General features: G+C 40.0%; 1 protein-coding gene across 6 annotated transcripts; it reads left to right on the plus strand.

Moving 5' to 3' along the window:
- The first annotated feature begins 242 nt into the window (after positions 1–242).
- LOC136441619 (sodium/myo-inositol cotransporter-like) lies at positions 243–19,647 on the plus strand. Of its 6 annotated transcripts, none has more exons than XM_066438029.1 (18): positions 243–376; positions 1,460–1,562; positions 6,063–6,187; positions 8,198–8,269; positions 8,645–8,749; positions 8,913–8,972; positions 9,280–9,384; positions 9,575–9,680; positions 10,127–10,207; positions 10,583–10,745; positions 11,348–11,441; positions 11,914–12,049; positions 12,430–12,537; positions 13,358–13,508; positions 14,072–14,240; positions 14,392–14,610; positions 17,317–17,464; positions 17,811–19,647. In XM_066438029.1, the coding sequence occupies exons 3-18, from the start codon at positions 6,086–6,088 to the stop codon at positions 18,014–18,016; spliced, it is 2,025 nt and encodes a 674-aa protein (XP_066294126.1). In that variant the 5' UTR covers positions 243–376; positions 1,460–1,562; positions 6,063–6,085; the 3' UTR covers positions 18,017–19,647. The 6 variants fall into 6 exon arrangements, with proteins under 6 accessions (XP_066294126.1, XP_066294118.1, XP_066294109.1 ...); XM_066438021.1 differs by lacking the exon at positions 1,460–1,562 and having other exon boundaries at positions 247–376; positions 11,914–11,960; positions 12,009–12,049; XM_066438056.1 differs by lacking the exon at positions 1,460–1,562 and adding an exon at positions 7,538–7,643 and having other exon boundaries at positions 248–376.
- The last annotated feature ends 1,120 nt before the right edge of the window (positions 19,648–20,767 follow it).

Raw genomic sequence — 20,767 nt, forward strand, 5'->3', positions numbered from 1 at the left:
AAAAATCCTACTGAACAAGCGCAGTATAACCGATCTAAAACAATATACATTTTTCCTGTAATCGATAACTTCATTTTTTGTACCTAAAAGAGGACTTGATCTATAGATAAAGCCTTGTCGTATGTCTGTGTCCAATCAACGACACTTTGGGACACCGTATCCGCATAAAAGATGAGTTTTCAGAGAGCTTTAATTGCAGTACTTTAGACAGCCGTTAGACGTCTCTTTTGAACCGTGCGGACCGCGCGTGGTTAGTGCGCCTGCTCGCTGTGACGACGAGTGCCTGGACGAAAGGAAAGACGCGCGCTGTTTCGGTTGATGCGATCGATCTTTCCAATGCTTTCTCTCCACCAGACCTACCGCACACGACAACAGGGTGAGTGCTTTGTTTACAATCAGTGGTTATCGGTAGGTTAAACTGGGCCAGTAAAATTAGAAGCAGCGAAATAGTTCGCAGTGCGATGCACGCAGTTCCAGAAGGTTCCAACTCAGCACCATGAATATTTACACCATGAAAATAAGCCCATTCGCGGTTCCGACTACGCATGTGCAGTGTCAAAGGTGAAGGCCCCCGACTTGTAAACAGCTCTCGTCTCGACAGTCTAGACTTGCAGAACAATGCCCAGACGGGTTTTGTTTACGTCTCAGGGGCCATCACCTTTGACACTGCACACGCGTAGTCGGAACTGCGAATGGGCTTTTAAGAATTTTTTGTGATCAGGGATTGACCTCCGACCTTCCAGTACACTTGAGCCATTGCACCATGCTTTGATTGTATGTTTTAATTACTAATTCAAGGTATTCCTGTGCATCCTGTCAATAAGACATGTTGCACTATTGACAGGATGTTCCTGTCAATAGCCATGCTGTAAAACTAATGCTCACCCTCCCTTAGTTAATATCTTTCTTTAGTTGTCCTAAGCATTATTTTCCAGAGCTAGATCCAGATAAGGTCGAGGACTCAGAGGGGGAAATAAAGAACAGGGTTGAAACCTGGGCTACAGGTTCTGCCATATGTACATTGTACCATTATGATTAATAACATGCCCCTATGCTGTCATTAAGCACAATTACTATCCTGACCACCTGGTTATGTTCTCCCTGCTAGCTCTTGTAGTTGTACCTCCTTACTGTTTTTTCAGAATTCTGGAGAAAGTTAAGAATGAGACTGAGCTACCACATTGTTATTAATGTTAAAGCAGGCTTGGGGTATGATAATTTTGTTCTATACACAAAAGAAGTTTTGACTTTCTATATTAAGTATAAGAAACAATCCTTTAATACGAATGGGCATGTCTCTGTGAACCCTTGCTGACCCATAATTAAGAGCCTGTTAACGACTTCTTGATGACAATATTTAGTCATGCTTGCACTTTATGTGTAGAATGTCAATCTGTGTGGTGAATCTCTAACTGAAACTGACTGGTGCTGTGCTAACCATTATTTCTTATTTCAACAGACCTAACAACAACAGCAAGTTCAGACATTGTTTTAGACTGTAAAAAAAGGGAACAAAGAAGCAGGTATTTGGCAACACCTCCGGATACAGTCTTTAGAAAAAGGTGAGCATTCTATGAGAAACTAGAGTTCCACGAACACATTATCTTCGCCAAATAATCAGGGCTTATTATGGAGAGTGAGTAATATTTACATGCCTATCACCCCCTGCAAATTTGATCATACACCATACTATTTGGAAGTTATGATGGGGCGAATGAGTGTACTCTCCAAGCAGAGGAGTCGGTCTGGCTGGTTTTTGACGTGTTTTTAGGTGTTTTTGTCAGGCTTTCCATTTTGTCCCCTTTTCGTTATGTCGCCAACCGTGTTGAACAAAAATGCCTAAACTGAACGCGTTAAAAACCAGCAGGACCCACACCTCTGCTTGGAGAATAGTTTATTTATTTGACCTACATGTACGTTTATGCAAGGCCATCTGTTTACATGACCTTTAATACACTGTCCCATGTCCCATAATGCAATGCAGTGGGTTAACAAACTTTCCTAACTAATTATGCAAATTAGCTCCGGATTTGCATAATCAGTCATTGATTATGTAAAGCACCATCTGAGCTCCCTACATACCAAACATCACGACGATCTGTCGACCCCTTCTCAAGTTATTCATGTCCGAATGTCAAAACAAAAACACCCACTGCAGCTCTTAACAAGCCGCTAGGGGGCCCAAATTTACAGAACTTACTTTCTGTGGCATGAACTATCTACCACACATTGGTGGCAATTTTTATGATAGCTGCTAAAAATGGTCATGTGACATAATTCATTTTGTTTTCAAGAAAACATTCAACAAAATACTTTATCTGAAACATTAAGAAGATGTTTTAAAACTTTAAGATGTACTAGTTTCATAACTTATGTATGGTCTACATAAAATAATTCAAACTAGAGTTCCACGAACACATTATCTTCGCCAAATAATCAAGGCTTATCATGGAGAGTGATTAATATTTACGTGCTTATCACCCCCTGCAAATTTGATCATGCACCATACCATTTGGAAGTTATGATGGGGCGAATGAGTCCAGTCTAGATATGGTTAAAAATCATTTGCTGGTACAGGACTAGTATATGTGTAGAGTGTGCTGATATATGTTATAGCTGGTCATGAAAAAATATGAGTATGTTGATAATATGGGCCACAAAGGTTCGATATTGCAGTGTTGTAAGTTGAAAGTGATGATGAAATAGTACAGTCAATATATATGAATAGAATAAATCTGGCTGGTTGTTGACGTGCTTTTAGGTGTTTTTGTCAGGCTTTCTATTTTGTCCCTATTTCGTTATGTCGCCAACCGTGTTGAACAAAAATGCCTAAACTGAACGTGTTAAACCAGCAGGACCCACACCTCTGCTTGGAGAATAGTTTATTTATTTGACCTACATGTATGTTTATGCAAGGCCATCTGTTTACATGACCTGACACTGTCCCATGTCCCATTGAAATGCAGTAGGTTAACAAACTTTCCTTACTAATTATGCAAATTAGCTCCGGATTTGCTTAATTAGTCATTGATAATGTAAACCACCATCTGAGCTCTCTACATACCAAACATCACGACAATCTGTCGACCCCTTCTCAAGTTATTCATGTCCGAATGTCAAAACAAAAACACCCACTGCAGCTCTTAACAAGCCGCTAGGGGGCCCAAATTTACAGAACTTACTTTCTGTGGCATGAACTATCTACCACACAAAAATCATGACCATAGCACTTTCAGAAAATATGCCCCTAAATTTTGAAGCTCCGCTGCAGTACCTTAGGTACCCGCTAGAAGGCCCATTATCGAACTTGACCTTCCTTTTTGTAAACCCTACCCATCCACTAAATATCATACGGATCCATCAACAGCTTCTCGAGTTATGCTGGCGACATACAAATACACATCCACACAAAGCCCGCTGCAGTACCGACGGAAAACACCAGGGGAACCATTTTTGAACTTGACCCCCGTTTCCACAACATCTACACACCTGCAAAAAATCATGAAGATCCATCAACGTTTCCGTCACTTTTTTTGCCTACATACAAACACAAAAAAATGCAAAGTCCGCTGCAGTACTGTTGAAAAACGCAAGGTAAACCATTTTCGAAGTTGACCTTCCTTTGCACAACCACTACACACCTACCAAAAATCATAAAGATTCATTGAAGCTTTCTTGAGTTATACTCCTGACATACATTCAGACCCAACCAACAGATTTTTCAACCGAAAACATAATCTTCTCCGAGTACAAGTACTCGGCGAAGATTATATATGGTCTTACTATTTGGGGTGCCCAGGAATGATAGTGCAACACTTTGGCAGTTAACGGTTTGCATGTTAGTTGCAGTTTATTGAAATCAAGACAAAACAGGCCTAGGTCAATGGGATAAAATATGGTGCAATGGAACATCAGATAGAATTCATATAACATAACATGTTGATAATTCAAACATACAATCATATTTCTAGAGATCAAGTAATGCAATCATAAAATCACTGAGATGGTATATCATCTCCTTGGAAGGACCTCACTTGTCCTTTGATTTGAACTTAAGAACCTGTTCAAACTAGTATGTATATCTGTTGAGTACGTAAGTCTGTTTGAGTTGCATAATACTAATATTAACATTTTTTGGGGTTTAGGTAAAGTTTGTAGGGAAGAAGTTGTTTTCTACTTTGACCCACCGCTGTGCTGCCTGGTTATTGAATCGAAAAAAATTACTTCTTCAGCCGCAAGCTTTACCTGAGACAAAAAGATGTTTTACTTGAACATATGCACAAGTATGTGAAATAGATATGTTTAGCTGTTGCCAAACAATTAGAAAAATGGCATCCATTAAACAACATATTGAATTTAATGGCCTTAGTTACATTGTGTAAGTGAACGTGAGGATGGCTGGGATACAGGTAGGTAAAATATGGCTACTGACCCCATTGGGCCACTAGCCATCAGCCTTGTCAAAACAAGCCAGCAGGCGGCTATTTTCACCGCCTACTTTCAGTTTTGTGCCGGTTACTTTTGTGTAGAATGTTTTAAAACAGAAACACAATTAAATTTTAGTTACAAAAGTTAAGTTTAGCACATAAAAGTTACCCAGAATATACCAAAAACCATGTTTAGGGGGTCTCAATTTACAAATTTTTTAGGGGGAGGCCCCCAAGACCCCCCTACCTGAGGGGGAGAACCCCCTCCCGTGCCCACCCCCCGCGAGCAACGAACGTGGCCTGCCTGTTACTTTTGAATATTAGCCTCCTACTCTAAAATTTTGTGACAAGGCTGAGCCTACTCAACACCTCATTACTTATTACACTGCAGGTGGTTGTTGTCCAAATTTAAAGCTCTGACTCTTAAGTTCACTTGAATCACTGTACTCAAAAACATGCTTTAGTACAATGTATTAATAAATGCATGTGGTTTTTGGAAAAAATTATCATTGGCACATAACTGTAGGTAATACAGTTGTTTGTCATTTTTAAAAAGTAACCAAGGAATGTACTAAGGAAAGCCAGTTATGTTTTAATTTATGTAACACACACTCTAGTACAACTAAAAAGACTAATGTAAGTTACCACTTACAGGCCGACCCAAGGAGGAGACGGGACGAGGATTCAACGGAACTCTTGTGTATATTTATAGGCATGTCCTCCAAGTACATGTGGTATCTCACCTCTGACCCCCGGGTCATTCCATTTGCTCCCGGGGTATAACTATGGAGCTTTACACTAATTTCTTAGCTACATGTACAGTACATTACTTTGTATGTTTTACAATTATGTTTAACAAATGCATTACTAGTAGTGATCCTTATAACTTCTGTCATTAATACTGACTCAGTACTAAAAGACCTGGTTTTAAAAACAAGACATAACTTGAAGGTCCTTTATATAGGTGGCTACCTTAACCCTCAGCCGACTGGGGTAGCTGTTTGGAAGTCCGAACTGCATTAGGCAGCAGGAGAAAGTTTAACACTATAACCGCTTAATCTTATGTTTGTCTAGTGAAAGTTAAGCCTCAAGGTACAGTTAGTCCTACATGCAATAAATTCTTTTGTAAAGCTGTTCCATTCTGTTTCAGTAAGTTGCCTTTAGGGGAAAAATCTGATACAGTAATTGAGTTGTAATTCAGGACGTGTGAGTTTATTCAGGATTGATAATGTCATTGTGGGGATTACTTCCAGTTTGTTGCATTTTTGCTGTTGGGACCGATCCTGATTTAGTAAAAGGGGCGTGGCATTAAATTACCAGCAAGCCCTCTGAGTGTACAACAGTGTGTCACTGTTATAGCCACCTCCAGATTCTGAGGTACAATGTTCTCTCATTCACACGTGTTTCCACCTACCAGCAGAGTTTGTTTACCTTGTACTTAATTACTTACCTGCGTTTTCACTCACTGATTGTTTTGCTCACCAGAGGTGTTTACATTGTACTTTTACTAAACGGTTCATGTAATTCTGAACTGATCCCACCCACCTAGCTGGCCCAATGTTTACGTACTTTGGCCTAAGGTCGGCACAATACCAACATTCAAACAAACATCATCATGGCCATTTCTACTTGCAGGCTGTGACTGTGAGGCCGACAAAATGGCGGTGGAGACCTTAGACGACCTGGATACCAGACTGGGCGCTGGCGACATTGTAGCCGTCATCGTCTACTTCGTGGCTGTCGTTTGTGTTGGACTATGGGTACGTGTGTTTGCCACTGTTTTGAACCTTTGGGGCTTGATTATAACTTAATGAGGGTGACATGTGTACATTCAGATCATAATCTAGGATACTACACTGCAGTACAGTATGCAGTGGGCTAACTGTTTGATGTAGAAATGCATGTTACATGTATTTTTAAGGGGGAATTCCTAATGCAGAGGAAAACTGTCACAGTGGCTGCATGTTTCAAAATATCCACACAATACCTGCAACAATTTTCGGAGCAAAACCTGACAATTATTTGCCTAAACTTGTACCTGAAAACATTCAGTTTAAGTGTAATGCATGTATCCCGTGATTCTGAAATTGTAAATTATTACATCATTCAATGTATTTGAACTGAAATTTGAATTTCAGCAGGTCTTCCAGTGAGGCCGGTTAAAGACCATAAAATGAATACAGTATAATAATCTTTTTTCACGTGTACATATGGCTCGAAATAGTACTTACAAAAAGTAGACTTTTAGTGGACATTGTCATGTGCTTGTAAGTTCTTAGCACAGTACAGCACAATGCAGGGCTTGTTAGATTGTGATTAGACAGTAACTTGCTGTCAAACTGTCCTCACAAGAACAGGTACTGCAGTGTTTTGAAGGTGAACACACCCAGAGCAAATATTTTGGCTTCAGGGTTGTGTCTGAATGAGATGGGACATGTGACCTCGGATAATGTTTGTACTTTCTTTCAGTTGGCTGGAGTGATGAAATGTCTTAGGCAACATGAATGACATTGTATGGATGATGTAACCTGGAAACTGCAAAAGTTAAACTCTTAAGATTTTAAAAAATAAAATTGAGCTCACCAGGTTTATGCATTGTAGTTACACATCATTTAGTTTACTCAGCTACCTGATGTTTCATCACAATTGCACTATGTTTCTATCATTTTGCATCTAGCTTTAAAACACAGTGACTTCAAGTTCAAATGTAGCAGTCATTTATGTCAAAAGGAGAGAAAGACATTTTTTTCTTGAGTCATGATATATTGACATTTTCAGTATGGCCTTAACTTGAGCACAGTATATGCTAGAGCTTGAATGTATAGATTTTGAATAACTTTGAAGATAAAATTATACATTTTTATGAACATGTACAAGCATGTTACAATTAGATTCAGACTTAACAACTTTTAACTGAGATATTTCTTCATTGATTAAAATGTGTTTGGGCACTTTTTGGCTGGCACCTCTTGACCCAAGTTATTACTCTTTTAGATTGAAACACATGTACAGGACAACTGTAACTATGAACTTAACTGCTATAAATATAGTATGATAACCACCATGGCCGTTGTTTGTATGCTATTTTTTTTCCTCTGCTATGTTCACAGAGCAGGAGATTGGCCATCATATGCTTTCCCATAATGCCCCTGGCTTGGGTATCGATGACGAAACTTTGCCGTGCGGATATGGATTATCTCGGACGGCACTTTGAACGTTAGGAAGGCTTTCTGACTCAAACATAAACATGCCTGTCTTAGTAGACTGTGTGAATTTTGAGTTAAATTCTTCCATCATAGAGAATGCACCACACAGTGCACCTGTCCAGCTTTCTGTTTCATATTGTATTATCACAACAAATGCAACAGTCACAATTGATTCTATATTTTGCATTAGCAATTATTTTTATCTGAGGTTACTAAGAAGACTAACCCGCATTCAAGTCTATTGTGTGAAGTGCACTATGTTAATTAGCAAGATCTTTATTTTATAACAAAGTATTTTGCTTATGATTATAGATTGAATGAAACTGTTATGATGATACTGTGACTTCTCTGTCTTGTTGAGAAACCTGTATGTAGTTAGATGTATTGTAACTGTTGCAATTTTGGCTGCTTGACAGCATGCTTTGACTTGATATTGATTCTTATTTTTGCACACTCTTTCTTGCATACTAGTATTAACATCATCACCTCATGATGCTAGTAAGAGCATCTGAAATGTATTTTGTATACGTATGAACTGATCATCGTTTTCTTTTTTTTGTTCAGGCGATGCGTCGCAGCAACCGCGGGACAGTCAGTGGGTTCTTCCTGGCTGGAAGAACGATGATCTGGCTGCCGGTAGGTTATGATTTGTTGGGCTTGAATTGCATACCATAACTTAAAAGTAACAAAAACTTCATTATCACTTCATTTTTGGGGATGAATTCTGAGTGCTCTTTTTATTATCAGTATGGTATATTTCAATACACTTTAAAAAATCCTCTCAACAGCTTTTATGAGTACAGGAGGTAGAATCTTGGGATGAGGTCGGGAAAAAATGCACAGGAATCATGGTGGAAAAAAATATTTCTGGGAAAAAGGTGATGGAAAGATAATTCTTGCAAAGACTATCAATGTCATCATAAAAATAATTTAATACACAACGTTTTTTCACAATCTCTCACCAATCCTTCCAGTCAGTGTATCCAACAACAGTTTGTGTTTTCTCCTCAGGTTGGTGCATCCTTATTTGTTTCCAACATCGGGAGTGAACACTTCATCGGACTGGCGGGATCGGGCGCAGCTGGCGGGATCGGAGTCGGGGCCTGGGAGTTCAACGTACGCAAAATATCTTCTTATTTATCAATCCCTGTTTCTTTTTTTCTCATTCTATTCATGAAAATGGAATCGTACAAAATTTTATATTTCAATCGATCAGTATTTTTTACAGTGAATAATTTTGTCAGTATTTTGCGCCAAATGTTGTCCTACCATTCCACAGGCCCTGATGTTACTACAGCTGCTGGGATGGATCTTTGTTCCTGTCTACATCGCCTGTGGGGTGAGACTGATGTTTGAATTATATCCTGGATAACGGTGAAGTGTTGTAATACAGTCATTTAAGTGTCAGTGAACCTTGAACAAAGTGATTGACATTATATTATGAAGAAATTTATTGGAACATTGATTACAGCTAAACCATCATGAGCATCTTTCGAAAAATGCAAAGTACAATGTAGTCAACTTCCAGCAACTTCCTACATGTAATCTATGGAGAAAGTTGAGCATGAGGCCATTTTGGGATGGAATCCCTTGTTATGAACTTCAGTGAGATATATCGTATGCATGTCCGTTGTGTTGCCTTCCAGACTACCACGATGCCGCAGTGGCTGCGGAAACGGTTTGGAGGTCAGCGCCTCCGCGTCATGTTTGCCGTCTTGTCTCTCGTGCTGTATGTGATGATCAAGCTGTCGGTGAGTCAAAGTGTTTACAACTTTCAGATCCAGCTGAACTTTTTTTGAGTTGAAAACTACTTTAGAGGAAATTAGACTTGATATATTAGCAAGACCTGCTTTCTTTGAAGTCTATCAAGTAATACTATGTAGATTCAACACCTAAAATCTAATATGGGACGTCTTTAAGTTGTTACTTTTTATGTCACAGGTGAACCTGTATTCTGGGGCTCTGTTCATCGAGCAGTCCCTTGGGTGGAACATGTACCTATCTATCGCCATTTTACTCATCCTGACTGCCATTGTGACTATCACAGGTTAGTGTGTGGCACTGTGTATAGTAGTCCAGTGTTCTGCTGCTGCAGTGGTCTAAACACCCTGCAGCTGCTGAATCAGTCTATCTTTATTCAATTCTCTCCACTATGTATATCCTACTCCAAACAATGTTTGCATATAACGATACTATCCTTTTTTACATTCAGTGAATTAGGCTTTGTCAATAAGGTTTGTATCTTTTCTCAAGAAGGTTATAACATTAAATGTTTGACCAATCTTTGTTGTTTTGTTTAATGTATCACTTAACTTTTTATCCTGAAGAAATTTGGAGATCTTGATGAAATTTAGGGTGTTGTCAGTTGAAATTTGGCAATCTCAGACTTTGAAGACATGTAAGTACGGTATTTTATTTTACCTTCTTATGGATGCTAAGTCTGCACTTATTCTTGAGATGTCATGATGATAATTATTGTTATTGACGTGACAGGTGGTCTAGCTGCTGTCATCTACACAGACACTCTACAAGCTGTTCTCATGGTGCTGGGCGCTGTAGCACTCATGATTGTCAGTGAGTATCAGATACGATAAAAATCATTATTAGGTGTCTTAATTTTCAAAGTATCAGCTACTTTAAAGGGCCACATGAACTTAGTTGTAAGGATGAAATTGTTTGTAGCCTCAATTCTGATACAAGTCAGTGCAAAGAAGAGTAAGACTGTCCCCTATAAAAGTATGTACTGAATGATTTTGAAATAAGGAGAATTGTTATCTAAAATTATTACTATATGACTTTTTGTGCAGTACCTAGGGTTGGGGACGCAATGGTGTAGCAATGGGTAATAATGTTATTCTTGCATTTGACATGAGGAAAAAACAAGGTTGTCAGTTGTGGTCATTCTTGAACCTTTAACTAATTATTCTTCTGCATCTCTAACCTCCTCAGGCATGATTCGTGTTGGCGGATGGGGGGGTCTGAGAGAACAGTTTATGCAGGCCATGCCTAACATCACTAAGGACTACATACATGCCCAACAGTTCAACCTCTCCATGGACAACTACACGGAGCAGTACGGAAAGTGTGGCATCCCATCTGATGACTCTTTCGTGTAAGACACTACTTTTATTTCCTGATGGGTAAAGTTTTTTGGATATTGCATGAGAGATGATTTGACAACTTGTTAGGAGGGAAAGACAAAGTTGTATTGATTTACTTTTCATCACACCATCAGAATAACACTGGCAATGACTTTTAGTGACGCTGAAGAAGAGTGATAGATGTGACACGAAACTTCCGGAAATAAATCTCCGAATTCTTCTCCAGTTGTAGAGTTTGAATTCTCTTTATAAACACTGGCAATGTAAAAGACAGACAACTTCCATCATGCTGTAAATTCATTTATTTTGTAGAGACTTATTTCATAGTAGAAGGGGAAAGGTTAATTCACTGTGTATTAAGTTTGTGGTTGAAACAATTCAAATCTGTAATACAGATTCAAGTAATGCACTGAAACCGCATATTCTCTGTGTGATGAATTCGCAATGGAGAGGTCACCGCAAAAATTAATGTTTGAAGATTAACAGTATATGACAGAAGAAAAAATTGCCAAATGAATACACAACTACAACATACATGTCAGGTTCATTGCCCTGAAGATATGTAACATCTAAGTAAGGTTTTAAGCATTCTGATGTGTTTTCCATGATCCAGCATGCTGCGTGAGGTCAACGACCCCCAGATGCCATGGCTGGGTTTTCTACTGGGCCAGACCCCCGCTTCCATCTGGTACTGGTGCACCGACCAGGTAGACTTAGTTATACTCCCTCACTCATTGACCTGCACGTATACTTCATACTGTGTACTGTAAATCATTTTAAGCTCGTAAGGACTTAATTTGGTGGTTGGAGAAAGGTTCCAAATTCATGGTTAAAAGAATACAGTTAATGAGTATAAATGAATTGAGTAGAAGTGACAAGACAAAGCACATTATCACTGTGTCATAGTTTTTATGTTAAGAGCTCACTGCAAAAGCCACAAAATTTAACTTAAAATTAGCCACAAAATTTAACATAAACCTACTACAACTATTGTATTGCATGATGATTATTTGATGGGTGTTTAGGGAACAAGATTTAACTTTTTTTAGAGCACTCTCAGGAACTGCAGATTACTGTATGATACATCTAGTTTATCTTAAGTTGTGAGCAGTAACTGTTGTGCTGGATTTCCCTTTAATTAGACTTCCCTTTAGAGTTGGTGTTCCGCTGTTTCCCCAGGTGATCGTGCAGAGGGCGCTGGCAGCTAAGAACCTGGACCACGCCCGTGGCGCCACCCTGATGGCCGGCTTCATCAAGATCCTCCCCATGTTCATGATGGTCGTTCCCGGGATGGTCAGCAGGATTCTCTTCCCCAGTGAGTCTTGGCTGTCAATCAGTCGATGCTACACCCTTGTCACACATTCAGAACCTTTCCACAACTTTGTCTCCGACCACTACATTGTACTCTGAACCAAGGTTGGCAGTTTTAGGTTGGGAGCAGTCTAACCAGTTTTCAAGGTCATGCCTATCTTTCATCAAAATTATGACTCAAAATTTATGCCAGTGTCAACTCTGTTGACTCACTCCCAACTTGTCCCCATCCGTTTCTCAAACCATTCCAAGCTCACAATCATGTATTGTTTGTGAGATTATTGACTTGTATTTGATACTTTGATATATAACATTCAAGGTTTTGTTGGAAATCGAAAATCAAATGCAGTTGAATCAGGATTTTCACCGTCTTTCTCCTTACAGATCAGGTGGCCTGTGCTGACCCCGCCACATGTCTGGAGGTGTGTAGGAATGCTCACGGCTGCACCAACATCGCCTACCCAAAGCTGGTGCTGGGGGTCATGCCAGTAGGTAAGTCCTGTACTACATTCTAAAAACTACTCGGGAACATATCGTTAAAAAAGTGGATTGATTGCGAACTAGTCTAGCTCACTGAAGATCTATATCTTCAGACAGATGATATATATACATTTTACATATTCATTGTACCGGGTGAATTTCCGTGGTACCTTCAGTGAATTACTAAGGGACCACAGCTTTACATTCAACTTAAGGACTGTGATCCTTCCCAGTGTGTCGGGTGGGTGACTACAGCCAGGATTTCCTTGGGTGACTGCTAACAACCGGACTACGGAGGCTAACTTTGAAATGTGTTCCTAATGTTTTCAGGAACTCATGGCATCATATGGCAGTGATGGTGGCTGCCCTGATGAGTCTGGGATTTGAACCCAGAACCTTTAGATTCTAAGTCAACAAGCCTTGTTTGAAGTGTGTTTCTAACGTTTTCAGTAGCTCCTGGCATCATATGGCAGTGATGGTGGCTGCCCTGATGAGTATGGGATTCGAACCCAGAACCTTAATAGATTCTAAGTCAACAAGCCTTGTAAAAGTTGTATGAAATGTGTTTCTAATGTTTTCAGTAGCTCCTGGCATCATGATGGTAGTGATGGTGGCTGCCCTGATGAGTCTGGATTCGAACCCAGAACCTTTAGATTCTAAGTCAACAAGCCTTGTTTGAAGTGTGTTTCTAACGTTTTCAGTAGCTCCTGGCATCATATGGCAGTGATGGTGGCTGCCCTGATGAGTATGGGATTCGAACCCAGAACCTTAATAGATTCTAAGTCAACAAGCCTTGTAAAAGTTGTATGAAATGTGTTTCTAATGTTTTCAGGAGCTCGTGGCATCATGATGGCAGTGATGGTGGCTGCCCTGATGAGTGACCTGGACTCCATCTACAACTCTGCCTCCACCATCTTCACTATCGACATCTGGCAGCGCATGCGCCCGCGGGCTGGCAACAGGGAACTCATGATTGTCGGCAGGTGATTACTCACAGTTTAAAGATGTTTTCTCCATCTATCGAGACATAGTAAAAGATTATTGTTTATCTGCACATTATTAAAAAAAGCAAAGTACATTTTGCTGCGAACAGTAAAGAAAAACATGCAGGGTAATCCTGAAACCTCCAAGGTTTTTTTAGAGTTTCTCCTATTGCTAACTTGATAATAGCTGATCATTTAACAGACATAGGCAAAGAAGGTTAAACGAAAAAGAACAACTAAGTATTGATAGATAAATGAATAAGGAAAGCTATTATAACTCATTGATATGGTTATAAGATACTAAGGTAGTATATAACTTTGATTGCTGCTTCCTAAATTATCCAGTCCAGTAAACTTACAGTCCTTAGAATGATCGCAAACAAATTGGTGATTATGATATTGAGGTCACCTGACTGAAAACGAATGAGCTGCTCCTGAGACCTTTGCAATTCAGCCCCACCAATATCATTGTGTTTGAGCTCCTCGAAATTTAGCCCTACAGCATAGCACAACAACATTTATTCTTGATTCTCTGTATTGTTTTGTTCTGTTTGACCCACCAGAGTGATCATGCTGATCCTGACGGTGGTGAGTATCCTGTGGGTACCGATCCTCATGGCCTCCTCAGGAGCTCAACTCTTCATCTACATCCAGGAGATCTGTGACTACCTGGTCCCCGCCATCGCCGCCATCTTCCTGTTAGGCGTCTTCTGGAAGAGGTGCAATGAAATGGTGAGTGAAGCCACGTTTGCAGAAAGTTCTTAACCTTTAGCAGTCAGAAGTAGCTATTGGCTCTCAATTCTCTATCGGTTACAATTATCCTGTAGTTGGCAGATTAATGTGAATGAGGTTATATCTGCTTTATCGTGTGCTGCTGTTGCAGGGAGCTTTCTGGGGCTTGATGGGCGGCGTAGTGATCGGACTGGTGCGCACCATCCTGGTGTTCCTGTACGAAGGCGTCCGCTGCGGAGACCACGCTGAAGTGGAGCCCCCTGGCTTTGTCTCCCTGCACTACATGTACTACGCACTGATCATCTTTGTCAGCACCATCATCTTAACTGTTGTTATCTCCCTGCTGACTCAGCCTCTGCCAGAGTATTTTGTAAGTATTACTTATCAAGTACCATTTTATATGGCCATACATTTGTCCTTAGATATTTACTGATTAAGCAGTATTGTACATTTAACGTAACATAACCAATTTACGTCCGATTTATTCAAAAGGTATTTATCTTAAAACCGCACGGACAGAGCCAAATGTTAAACCCATGGTCAGAAATATCAGCTCTTCTAAAAAGAAAATGCACGGTCTGTAAGTTTTTCTCCGCCTATTTAACGCCGTGCAAGCATGTATTTATACTTAGGTATATGATGAAGAATTGTGCTAGGGTAACCCATTATCGTCCACCTCGGTCTTTTCCCTTCTAGCGCTATGCTTGAAAAACATAGACCAGAAAAAAATGCGCAGTAACTGTCCAAAGTAGTCTGCAGACAAATGATAATAAAATCACTATGTCTGTCCGGCCACTTGCTTAACGCGATGGAAAAAAACAATGTTTATTTGTAAATTCCCCCCACATGCGCGGCACGTGGCGTTCACGTGGTAAACGCATGGCCATTATGTCTTGCTGTGCAAAAATTAAAGAGATGGCTAAGGATCATACTTATGATGTTCTTTATTGCTCATGAGAACTACCCTGGGGGCCAGACACCGTATATCGGCTAGCCACCAAGCACCGCACGCGCGCCCAAGCTTTCCCGGGCCACCCTCCCGCTGTCCCCCGAAGACCGACCCCGCCCCACTCTCCGCTGTAAACCCAAGATCTGCTAGCCATATACGGAGCCTGGGGAGACGACTATCTTTGGCCGTCCAAGAGGTGGAGAAGTGTTTATGATTTATTGCCGCGCGCACGGCTGGAAGCCGACTGCACGGTGGCAGGATTGGTCGTCCGCCCTGCGGCGATAGCGAATCAGCCCGTGCCTGTTTAAATATTCATGAACCGCAGATCGTCATCTTACGCAATTCGGGAGTCAATCGGCACATGGCAAAGGGAGAGCCGGCTTGCCGCAAAGGGTTTGATCTGTCACTCAAGTTCGCCGACATGTCCAGTCAAAGGGACTGGCTTCCTTTACCATGGTACTGTATTAGTACATTGTAAAGTAAAAGGCAGTGTTATATTCTATGGAGGGATTCTTACCGACAAAATTACGAAGATTCTGGGGGAAAACACCGTAGGACGTAGATCTATGTCACAACATGCCTGCAACATGTGGTCTAACACAGCGGCCTGCTGGGGGAGTCTATTCTGTGTGTAGGGGGAACTTTCTTGGAAACTATTGTCAAATGATTATAGATACGAAAGTTTACAGTAATAAAGCAACACCAATATTACTCTTATGCTTAGATTTTAGTATTCAAATATTAAACTCTATCAACATACGTAAAAAGATAGATATTTTAGACAACGTGTTTTAACTCCTCCCCGGGAGAAACAGCCTGATACCGTCTGCCGGGCGCGGGAACAACAACACGGGAACACATTCTTCCCACGAGACGTTCTGGTTCCGAAACAAATCCCACCAGAGAGGACTTCATCTTATACAGTACTGTTAGCTAACAATTAAAAGCCTGTATGTTTTCCATGCTGGCTAATTGGCGTTCATAATTTGGACTAGGCCTTGCGGAGTTGCTGCAGGTTTTTTTACGTCCCACTTGAACATGTTGTTCTAGCGGTGCTTCCTTCGCTTCGGTACTTTCTGTTGTATTTGGGTCGTTTCTGCAAGATTTCTAGGTTTGATTGATAGAGAAGCCGAGGGATAAGGCACTAATAATGTTTCTTTCGGATTGTTGTCCTGCTAACGTTAGAGGCAGAAATTAACTGTTTGTTTACTTGTGCTATTATATATACAACAGCCACGGCCATTGTCTTCTATTTTTGCTTAACTGAATTTTCAATCGTAACGTGAGTTACGTGACATCTTCTCATAGCAGAGCATACAACTCCTTGTAGCCAGTGGCCTCTAGTGACCTCGCCCACAGAAGCCCACAGAAATGTGCCCAATCAACACGTGGCGTCCCGCTGTGCGGGGATTACCGGCAGGCCAATAGCGCGAAGAACTTTCTAGCACAGATCCTGTGCTAGAAACTGACAGCAAGAGCCGTCTCCCCAGGCTCCGTATATGGCTAGCAGATCTTGGGTTTACAGCGGAGAGTGGGGCGAGGTCGGTCTTCGGGGGACAGCGGGAGGGTGGCCCGGGAAAGCTTGGGCGCGCGTGCGGTGCTTGGTGGCTAGCCGATATACGGTGTCTGGCCCCCAGGGTACATGAGAACAGGCTTTGGCATAATACACCGTGACATGTGGACATGAGCCAAACCGGACGTAAATAGGTTCTGCACGTAAATAGGTCATGTTACGTTAGCTTTCAATATAAAAAGAATGTCTAAGATATAACTGATCATTACAAGTAATTTGGTAGATAAAGTATTGGAATTGTAGTAAACTATCTTTGTGCTAAGGCAAAATTGTAAGATTAAGTTGCCTTATATTTTCTTACAAAAATTAAGCTGTAATGATATTTGTCTTCCAGATTGTAATAATAATGTATTTAATGACATTTACCGGTAAGGATTTTTGTGCTTGAAATTTGCTTGAGCTTGGGTGTCAAAAATGAAAGCCATTGTTGTTCACTCAGGCACTACTTACGTTTAACCAGAAAAGTAATATAAAGATTTGCTCATGTTTTTTTGTTATTTTTTTGCACACGTTAAACAAGACGTTGTTGTTTAACAAAAACAATGTTTTTCCAGACTGTCCGCACCACGTACTGGACATACATGAACGGCTCCATCAGAGACGACGATGTGAAGATGTGGAACAAGTTAGAACAGCTGCAGGAGGAGGAGGGGGCTAAAGACGACAAGATTCAGGACGATGAAGTAGTCATGGTGGAAAATGGTCAGTTATTTTTGTATTTTTTATTTATTATGTATTCATTGTATTATTATATTTTTTTTTTAAATCAAAGAGACCGGAAAGACATATTCTGCCTTGATACGATCAGAGGATTGAACTTGAGCTAGAATAGGATGGTTTCCAGGCTACTCCCAATACAATGTTTACAGACCTTGGTTGGGGAGCAAAGTTATTGGAAGGTCCTGAATGTGTCATAGGGGCTTTAGACTTTTACATTTACATTACAATATTACATTATGGAGTCATAATATAGGGAAAACAAGTCATACACAGTGTATATTGATCATCCCATCCCTTCCTCACGATACACATCTCCATTCTATAACAGAGCAACCTTGGTACAAGCGGCTGTTTGTCTGGTACTGTGGCTTCAACGAGAAGACCAAGGAGCCCGTCAAGAAACCAGACGACTTCAAGGCTCGTCTGCGGACCCTTGAGCAAGAGCCACTCATCCGGGTCCTCCTGAACATCCTGCTGGTGTGCATCCTCAGTATCGGCATCTTCTGCTATGTCTACTTCTCTGTGAGACCCTGACAGAAAACTTCAGACCATCTCTACCATCTCAAGTACCAAAAACAGTCAACGTTTTGCTGTCTATAACAAAAGTTTAGTCAGTGTTGACAAATTGTACCCATCTCTCTTCAAAGAATCATCTGTGTTGGTTTCGGTATCTGTGAGACCCTGACACAAAAGCTGCGGACCATTTGTGATTCATTTTGAACACAAGTACCAAAAACGTGATGTTTTGTTCTCCATAACCAACGTCTAGTTTCTTCAAAGAATTACGCATAGACAACCTTGAGGTATGGATCTGTATCATCAAGCTTATCATGTTCTCTTCTAGAGAGGAATTCCAAATATAAATCTGATAACATTCCCCACCAATAGATCAAATGTTCCTTCAATAACAAATAACAATTGAATACCTCACAAATTTTCCTCAGGGTCACTTTGAGAGTAAAGGACAAAGAATCTAAAAAGGGTAAGAAAGAAAAAGATTAATCGAGTTAAGAGTCCATTTTCATTTCTGGCAAGTGTCTATGCCACAGAAAAAAATGAGTGGCAAACATTTATAGCTCTGTTAGCTCTTTAAGCCTTTTGTTGCTTCAGAATTACAGGATCAACACAAATTATTGCAAAATGTAACACAGGCAACCTAGTTTGCCGGGCAGCTATAACAGGGTATATTTTACGAGGTGAGGAACATGAGATTATTACATATGAGCAAATCAAGAGATACAGATTGTACAATGTGTGATGTAAGCTTGACATCAATGTTTATATATGGGAACAATGACAGTTTTTGTTTAGATTTTTGTTGGTAGAACTTGTACCAACCTTTATATGAACTACTGCTAGTGAACTATATGGAGGTATGATAGAGGTCTGGATATTAGATATGGGATATATAGATGTTATGGTGTTGAAACTAAGGATAGGTTTAGGCTGATTTTAAATTTGAAAATTAGATGATATGAGACCACTTCAGTCTGTTTTTCTTCTATCAAATACTGTAAATGCAGAAATGTTTGTGGTGGTTTTGTGTTAGCGGTTTTCGCGCCAACCGTTTCACCGCAAACATTTTTGTCCAATACTGTAACAGTATGTCACAGACTATAGCACTGCTGTGAACTTAAAACGACCGCAAGTGCTCCATTTTCCCTTTAGCGCAAAAGAAAAACCATGCAAACTTAAATGCATTTACAGTAAAAAGTCCCTGTCTTTTCCAAATTGGTTTTTGTGATGTAAGAAAATGCCATGTATAATCTCAGTGTCATCACAGTGCACAAGGTTTGATACACTCTACATAGCGAAGTTGAGATTTGCCTCTGGAATAGTCCTAACAAAATCATGTGTAGTTATTACAATGAGTGATTCTCAAATATTGTCTGGGCATTCTCATAATTTGTGATTGTGATTTATTCTCTTTTAATATTAAACGAGAATCAAGCTCACCTCAGGTTTAGCTGACAAGGAATATTTTTTAGCATAGGTTAATGCAGTGTGTATATATAGTGGTGATTTTCTGTTTGTCAAAAATCTGATATTGTTGATTTCTTTGCTGACAGTTAAGTTACTAGACGTACATGTATATTATTTGTTCCTTTAAGGAAATATGAAACAGCCACATTATCAGTTTAGAATGAAAATATCTTCATCCATTACTTTTTAAATATTTTTTGTCTTTATTTTATTGTAATTTTCATTTATAATGTCTGTAGTGACCACTCAAGGGACCTGAAAAAATGGGCACAGTAGACAGGTGGTCAATATAGACAGGAATCTTAATGCCTTGGTCAATGGGAAAATGATGTAAGGGACCACCAAAGAGTGGCCATAATGACCACTGGTCCTTATACTGCAGTGGTCACTTCTAACAGAATTTCTCTGTAGTTATTAGTTATATATGTCAATGTTAGACATCAAAGATAGATTAAGACCCTATTATATCAAGAAAAATAACAATGAATGACTGGAGAAACAACGTAGGAGGGTGAAATTTGAACGAAACAAACCGCACGTCATTTGCGTACTGATAAGCTGAAATGAATACATATCAGATTTCATGGAAGGAAAATGGTAGTATTTACCGAGCAACATCTGCTTGGTTGATTGTGTTGCTTGGGACCTGAGGCATTCTTTCTCTCATATTTGTGTACTGCCCTAACTATAAGTAATCCAGGATTATTTTCTGTTAAAGGCAACCACCAATAAGCAATATTAGGGCCCAAAAATGGAAATAAAAGAAAGGCTGAAATCTTTATGGTAGTGTGATTTACTAACATTGTTAAGCACATTTGCATAATAACTTAATACTTTGAGCATTTAAAACCGCGCAAAATCGTGGCGTACGATGATCCCCTTAGTTTCGTGAGCCTACAAAAACTCCGACCACGATTTTCAGTGAGCTCTCACATCACAACAACGTCGTATTTTGCATCATGGACGTTACTATACATTGTCATAGTGTTGTTTGAACTAATCATGTATAGAAATGACTAGACAAAATTGACTTTCAAAATCCGGAGTTCGGGCCCTAATATTGCTTGAGTGTCCTTTAAGGGACAACTACTAGAAATAACGAAATACTTGTATCTAAATGAAAGCTAAATACTAATGTGTCATCCGAGGAATTCTTAGAGGCGGGTACATGTGCTACGAGTGGCAGGATGTGGAGTCAGGTCATATCTAATCTCCAAGCAGATGTAGCAGTGGCGAACTTGTTTTAGTTTATACGTATTTGGCCGTGTGGGTTTTTTTGTTGTTTTTTTCTTTTCTTTTTTA

The sequence above is a fragment of the Branchiostoma lanceolatum genome, chromosome 1 (assembly GCF_035083965.1).
Source record: "Branchiostoma lanceolatum isolate klBraLanc5 chromosome 1, klBraLanc5.hap2, whole genome shotgun sequence".
NCBI classification, from domain to species: domain Eukaryota; kingdom Metazoa; phylum Chordata; class Leptocardii; order Amphioxiformes; family Branchiostomatidae; genus Branchiostoma; species Branchiostoma lanceolatum.

Coding starts and splice junctions, on each gene's coding strand:
- LOC136441619 (XM_066438012.1), top strand. CDS start 319: ATGCGATCGATCTTTCCAATGCTTTCTCTCCACCAGACCTACCGCACA. Junction 8,750..8,912: donor TCGGGGCCTGGGAGTTCAAC/GTACGCAAAATA, acceptor ACCATTCCACAG/GCCCTGATGTTACTACAGCT. Junction 9,681..10,126: donor TGCCATTGTGACTATCACAG/GTTAGTGTGTGG, acceptor TTGACGTGACAG/GTGGTCTAGCTGCTGTCATC.